This window comes from Corvus brachyrhynchos, unplaced genomic scaffold (genome assembly GCF_000691975.1).
Source record: "Corvus brachyrhynchos isolate BGI_N302 unplaced genomic scaffold, ASM69197v1 scaffold19, whole genome shotgun sequence".
In the NCBI taxonomy this organism is placed as follows: Eukaryota; Metazoa; Chordata; class Aves; order Passeriformes; family Corvidae; genus Corvus; species Corvus brachyrhynchos.
The window spans coordinates 337095-343819 of NW_008246061.1; the positions used below are offsets into that span (position 1 = coordinate 337095).

A 6725-nucleotide genomic window follows, 5' to 3' on the forward strand; every position below is an offset into this window, starting at 1 on the left:
ATTATTATTATTATTATTATTATTATTATTATTATTATTATTATTGTGAACAAGCAGTTAACAGTGCCTCTCCCTTCTTTTGTGCACTACTGACTTCTTCCCTTTCCTCTTCAGGAAGGGGTGACATCCCAAACCACTCACTGGAGCCGCCTGTACTTCATGATCTTCTACATTGTGACCATGGTGGTGATGACAATCATCGTGGCGTTCATCCTGGATGCTTTTGTCTTCCGCATGAACTACACGTGAACAAGCAGTTAACAGTGCCTCTCCCTTCTTTTGTGCACTACTGACTTCTTCCCTTTCCTCTTCAGGAAGGGGTGACATCCCAAACCACTCACTGGAGCCGCCTGTACTTCATGATCTTCTACATTGTGACCATGGTGGTGATGACAATCATCGTGGCGTTCATCCTGGATGCTTTTGTCTTCCGCATGAACTACACTCGGAAGAACCAGGATTCAGAAGGTCAGAGCTGAGGCCTGGCTGACCTACAGTGTTGTCTTTCCCTGGTGCTTTATGTCTCCAGCAGAGAATGGGCTTGGCCAGGAAAACCAGTTGATTTTTTTTTCCAGCCTGACATGCGGAGCTAATTCTTTTGCTTTTGTGTGATATTTCTGTCTGGTCTTTCTGCTCTGCCCCTCATCTCTCCCCCAGAATTCCCCAAAAAGTGGATGTGGGTGTATTTATGTGCGTTTTAGGTATGTCTGTACGTTTGTGTGCGCACACACATACAAACTTCAACTACTTGAGCCATTTCAACCAAATTCTTTGAAAATAGGAAGTCCGTGTGCATTTCATGAAAGACTTCTAGGAAATATTGCAGCTAGGATGTAGCAAAACTCAACAAGAGACCTTACAGGAAGGGAAGATGAATAATTTTTTTAAACCAAGTTCCCTTCCTCACTAACACACTCACTGGTGGCAGGATGTGTCTGCCAGGTGATTTGCCGGCACTTCTTGCCGTGACCCAGAGAACAACAGACACTGCCTGCCCAGTTCTTTCCATATTTTGTGGTTGTACTTGGGCTGCTGACTCCGTGCTGTTTTTGGACATGCCTTTCCCTCTAGGAACTGGCAGTGGCTAGGCTCTCCATCCCCTCATCCCTCTGAGTCATCACTTACTCACTGTCCTTTTTCTCTTAAGCTGGGGGTCTGGAACTGCAGGTACCTTCCTGACCCGCTAATTCAGGTGCCAAAGCCACACTAATCTCTTACAGCCCTTCTCCTGCTGTTCCTGCAGGTGAAGGCTCCAGCCCCCTGTTTTTTGGTTTTTTAGGTGCCAGAAGATCAAATTGTGGTGCAGGAGTTGTTAATTAGGGAAACACTTGTGGTCCTTCCTACACCCAGTTTGAAGGGAGCAGTGAAGACATTGGTTAGTCCTGGACTCCCAAGCTCTCTTAGGCAGGTGGAGGTCAAAAGGCAGCAACTCTTGTGTGATTATTTGATTTCTTGATTTACAGGCAAGCAAAAAAGCTACAAGATTTTTTTATTTTTTTTTAAGATACCAAGGAGCCTGATGAGAATCATTTGGGTCTGAAAGTTTGCTGGCCCTACTCTACTAGTTAACCTTTTCCCTGCCTTTTTGGGGTCAAGCATATCCCTTTCTTGTCACAAAAGCAGGTACAGACTGTACCTGACCTCTGGCTTGGTCCTGTGTGCTTTAGGCTTTGCCTTCCAGGGTTACCGTGGTGGCTGTTGAAGCAATGCTCATCTTGGAGAGGGTTTTTTTTCCCTCTTTCTGTTTCTTGCCTCTCCAGAAGATAATGGCATTGTGCTGGAGAAGGAGATCTCCAAGGAGGAGGTGATTGGCATAATTGAGCTGTACAAGAGGACTTCAGGTGCCACTGAAACAGCCCAGCTGCAGAAGATTGTGTTGCAGATGGACAAATACGGGGTAAGAGGAAACACTGCAGGTTCTCACCTTCAGGAGAGGGAGGTGTGCCAGTGCCCCTTTGTGTGACTGAAGAGAGAAGATCCACTTGCCTCTGTAGTTGTTGAGGGCTGAGCTGCTGGAGCGACTCTGCAGCATCACAAAATGCTGTTGCTCTAGAAAAGTAGCAGCTGCTCCTTGCACAGCCTTGACAAAGGCTCATCCCTGTCGCCTGCAAAATTCCCTTGTCCTGGCCCCATGCTGACTGGAAAAAAGGCACATTTATTTTTCTTTAAGGAAGCCACTGTCTCATAATTCTCCTGCCTCTCTCTCTGTGCCATCACACACTGAGGCTTGGACAGTCCTGGAGCATTATGCAGCAGCATGATGGCGTTGATTCCAGGTCCTTCCTTTCTCTGTGGCACTGCTTATGCTTCCATTCTAAAACATTTTAAATTGTAAAATGAGCTCTTGTGTCAGAACTGTTGTCTCATCCATCTGGGAAGAGCTGAAGTGGTTGCTTTAATAATGGCCATTACACCCCTGTGTCACCATGACACAGGGCAGGTGCTGCAGTCCCTCAGGGGACAACAGAAGGAGCCTGGGACAGCCTGAGCTCATCAGTGGATGAGGGGTGTCCACAGGAAGGATGCCTGAAGTTCCAGGACAGATCCAGCTGCTCAGTGACTGATGAATGTCTTCTTTGGTGTTTCCTCCTCCTTCCCCCAACTCCTTAGCAAATGTCAGCAGTGTTTCTGGGACGCAGATCGAGGACCAAGAGTGATCTGAGCATGAAGATGTATGAGGAGGAGATACAGGTATGTGGGCCTGAGCTGGGGCTGCCACCACGTCTGTGGTGAGAGTACTTTCTGGAATAACAACCCATCCTTTCAAACCCTGGGGACTGCTTTCCTCTGAGACCTGGGATTTGTTACTCCACAGAGCACATCAGAGCTCCTCAGTGGGTGCAGGTGTGTCAGGCCAGGCACAGTGACCACACTGGGGGTGTGCACAGGCACTTCTGCTCGGCTGGGCTGCCCTGGGCTCCCCGGGTGTCTGCTGGGGCTGTGAGCACAGCCTGGTGCTGCCTGGGGCTTGGCTGCTGAGCACAGAGCTCTTAAACCTCTGGAATGTGGTTGTGCTTGAGCTTAGGTGTGTCTGTCTGACACAGAAACCAGGGGCTGTCCCAGGCAGGGCTGCCTGGTGTGCAGGCTGAGCAAGGTGGGAAACTCGTAAATCAGCAGATTCCCTGGATTTTTAGCACCTTCTGCCACTGCCCTCTGTGCTTGGGAGCTTTCTGCCATGGGTTTGGTCACTGTCCTGCCAAAGGCAGCTGAAGGTCGTGGGCCAATGTAATGATTAGTGCTGAAAGAATTAATCTTGTAACCATTTGAATCTGTCCTTTGTCCCCGCAGCAGACAGACTGGGGACGAGTCTTGAGTCCCCCTAAGGAAAATGCACGTTATTTACCGTGGGGCTGGGCCATCTGCAGAGAAGCTCCCTGCCTGTTCTGCTTGGTCTGTGACTCAGGGATGTGACATTGTGGAACACCCTGGGTGCTGCCCAGCATCAGGAGCAGCTCTGCAAATCCCAGACATGATGGGAACAGCCCTGGGTGTTCAGGAGGGACATCCAGAGGGAGGGATGTTTCCTTGCCTAAGTTTGCTTGGTCTCTGCATCCACCACAACCATGCTGCAGCAAGCTGGGTTGTTCCAGGAGTTTGGGCTGTATCCAGGGCTTTGGAAAGAGCCCTCTGTGCCTGGAAAAAAAATGTGCCTGGAAAAAAATGTGCCCGCACATGGTAGAGTGACAGAAGGCTCTGCCCTTCTGGGGTGTGTGGGGCACAGCCTGATCCCTGCTGTGTTTGCTCCCCACTGCAGGAATGGTATGAAGAGCACTCCAGGAAAGAGGAATCCCAGACACCACTGCAAGAGCCAGCATCTGCTTCCAGCAGCTCTCTGAAGCCCCTGAGCCTCCGACAACGCTCCCAGACTGTCATTTAGGCCTAGCTAACGCGAGCCACCTTCTATGCAATAACCTAGAGTATTCCTCCCCAGCCTGTATTTTGGGAGGGTGTATATAGATCTGTCAGTGTACCAGTGTAGGGATCCAGTCTCTCCCCCAGCAGTGGTTGCTGGAAAGCCTGAGGCCCAGGGGACGCTGGGGAAGGCTGCTGCACACAGAGCGTGGTGACCACACTCAGCGCATCTGGGCAGAACAGAGCCCTTGTCCCTCTGAGCCCCTTCCCAGGCTCCAGCTCCTGCTGCTTGTCTTACCACTAATAGACCTTGGGGAAAGGGATGTGTAATCCGTTAACAGCAGGGAATTTGCTGAAGTCACCTGCTTAATAGTAAAACTTCGGCCCTGTTTGAAGATCCCTTTTGCTCAAAGGGTACCATTAACCTAGGGATAAAAAATCGGAGTGAGTTTTTGTTTCTTCTCCACCTTCCTTGTGCAAAGAAAGGGGAGGTGGTGTGAAATCTCAGCACTTTTGGAAGGGCAGACTGCCCTCCCCCTCCTTTTCGGCACACCTAGATGCACTCCCTGTAGTAGCTCCAGCTCTGATGATTGAATTTTGCTGTCCCCGAGCAGTTCTGAGGCAGAACTGAGGGCCAGCACCTCATCACATTATGACCATAGGTGGGACAGGGCTTTGGAGACTGTCTCTGCTGTATGTGCATCGCTGTTGGTCAGTCCTGCCAGTGGCACTGCCTGGGCTTGGGGTCACATGTGCAAACCCCAAAGCTCCTGTCTCCGTTCAGGGAGGGGGATTCTGCAGGGTGATGTGGCTGTTGGGCTCTGCTACTTGGCCACCTGCTCTGTAAAACCTTCTGGCTGGTCCTTAGCTCAGATAAATGACTGGGAAGAAGAGTGGAAGGTTTTGCAGTTCCAAGTCCAGCTTTTTTTCTGCCTGGCTCTGGGTTAAGGAGAGCTCCTGGGCATCACACAGTCCTCCTGGCTCAGTCCTCTGTCCTGGCTCTGGACAGCTGAGCAAGTCCCAGCACAGAGGGGGGCTCCTCCCTTGCAGGGGTGTTTCTCTGGCTGGAAAATGTCGGCTCAGTCAGATCGTGGGAAGATCCACCGAAGAGCTCCACTGTTCCCCTGCATTTTGGATGCAGGAGGAATGTGGAAGACGACGATTCTTCTCACCCGTCTGCTTTTCTGCAGCTACCACACCTGGGAGCTGAGGGATGAGGAGGAAGGGGGAAAAGGGATCCCTTCCCAGCTCTGCCACGTTGGTGGGATTGTGGCAGTTGTGTCATCATTTGAACCTGTCTCTCCAAGTCCCTCTTTTCCCTGTCAGCACAGGAAGTCCCTGGCAGCTGGGAGGTTCCCTCACCTCTTGCTGTTTGATCTCTCCTCAGGTTCAGACTGAGTGGAGCCTCCTGGGGAGGCTTCTGCCTTCCTCCAGGGGCATCAGGCAGGCAGTGGGAGATGTGTGTCCCCCATTCCCTTTGTCCCCCATCTCTGTCTGTTCCTTGGTGGCCTCACCACATGGCACAAGGACAGCGGGAGAGGGCTGATCCTACCCCGGCAGTTCAGGAGCATTTCCTGGATGGGCAGGACTTTCAGAAGGAGGCAAGACAGAGCTGCTTCTGGAAACCTCTCCTCCATGGCACGGTGGGGAGCACTTGGAAGGAGTGGGAGAGCAGCTTTCCAGGCAGCACACACACACCAGTGGCTGCTCCCAGCGCTTGCCAAATTCCCTGGGTGCCTCACGGCAACTCTTTGTTTCCTTTCTGGATACTTGCAGGTATGAAACTACTTCTGACCTGACCCGTGAAGGACCTTAAAGGGCTGTTTTCCAAACCATAAATTCACAAATTAACGAGCGGTGCAGTTGTTGCTCCTGCAGTTGCTCTGCGTGGAGTCGCAGCCCGGGAGGTTTATCCAGATTAGTCCTGGGACTGCAGGAGATGGTGTTTATTGTGCTTTAAATTGTGGGCAGGATGAATGAGTATTATGGTTAGCGGGGGAAAAAAATGTGGCTGTGTTTAATCTCCACATTCCCCTACAGCCTATTTCTCCTGGCAGGGCTGTCAGTGACCTTTTTTGGGGTGCTTTCTGGGTGTGAAAGGAGCTGTGGCTTTAAACTGTGCTGAGGGGGGCACTGACTGCTGATTGTGCAGTAACAGGGCTCCCTGGAGGCCTGGGGGCAGGGTGCTGCCTCCAAGGCGTTGATTCTCCCCCACATCCCCACTGTGTTCATTATTTTTGTAAAACCAAGGAGGGTGGCAGGAGTTTGCTTCTTCCATGTGACTTTGGAAGGAAACAAAGTTTGAGTACGGGGCATCCCCTTCTATTTATCCTCCTCTCCCTCCCCCGACACACAGACTGACGACGGAGACAATCATTTTGTAGGGAGCACGGGAGGAAGCACTGCAGGATTTTGTATGCTGGCGTTTTGTTTATAAAAAAAAAGATTTTATGGACATGTCTGTTAGATGTTCTCTGCATTTTTTTCAGGCGCACTAATAAAGAGCATCCTCGGCTTTGTAAAGGCAGCGGCTTCCTTTCCTCCTTCCCGTCTTATTCCAGAGGTGGGGTTTGGCCAAGCTGGAGCATTTCCAGTGTTTGAAGAGGAGCCTGCCCGCCCTCTCCAGTGGCAAGTGCTTGTGTTGGGAATGTTTTGCGTGCATGCCCTGCCGAGCTGCTCCACATTCCTGGTCCAGGACACTGCAAAGCCTCTGCGAGGTTTTTCCCTAAACATCAAGATAATGCTTTCAAAGTTAGGTGTTCTAAAGCTGCCCCAGAGCAGCGTTGAGGCCAGAAGGGCTGTTTGATCCTGTACCTCTGTCCTGGGGCGTTGGCCGTGGTTTCGATTGCTTTAGCCCTGCTTGTGGCAGGGAG

General features: G+C 51.1%; 1 protein-coding gene and 1 long non-coding RNA gene across 3 annotated transcripts in view; one reads left to right on the forward strand and one right to left on the reverse strand.

Moving 5' to 3' along the window:
• The window catches only part of TPCN1 (two pore segment channel 1), a 43122-nt gene extending 36743 nt beyond the window's left edge, over positions 1-6379 (forward strand). For both annotated transcript variants that reach the window (XM_008642907.2, XM_008642908.2), the window contains exons 23-26: positions 315-468; positions 1761-1897; positions 2611-2691; positions 3755-6379. In XM_008642907.2, coding sequence (XP_008641129.1) covers positions 315-468; positions 1761-1897; positions 2611-2691; positions 3755-3877 — 495 coding nt within the window. In that variant the 3' untranslated portion in view covers positions 3878-6379. The remainder of the gene's footprint in view (positions 1-314; positions 469-1760; positions 1898-2610; positions 2692-3754) is intronic.
• LOC108449686 lies at positions 5933-6725 on the reverse strand. Its single transcript, XR_001865944.1, has 2 exons — positions 6667-6725; positions 5933-6577 (listed from the first exon to the last, which is right to left on the reverse strand). It is a non-coding gene; the product is annotated as an uncharacterized LOC108449686 (long non-coding RNA).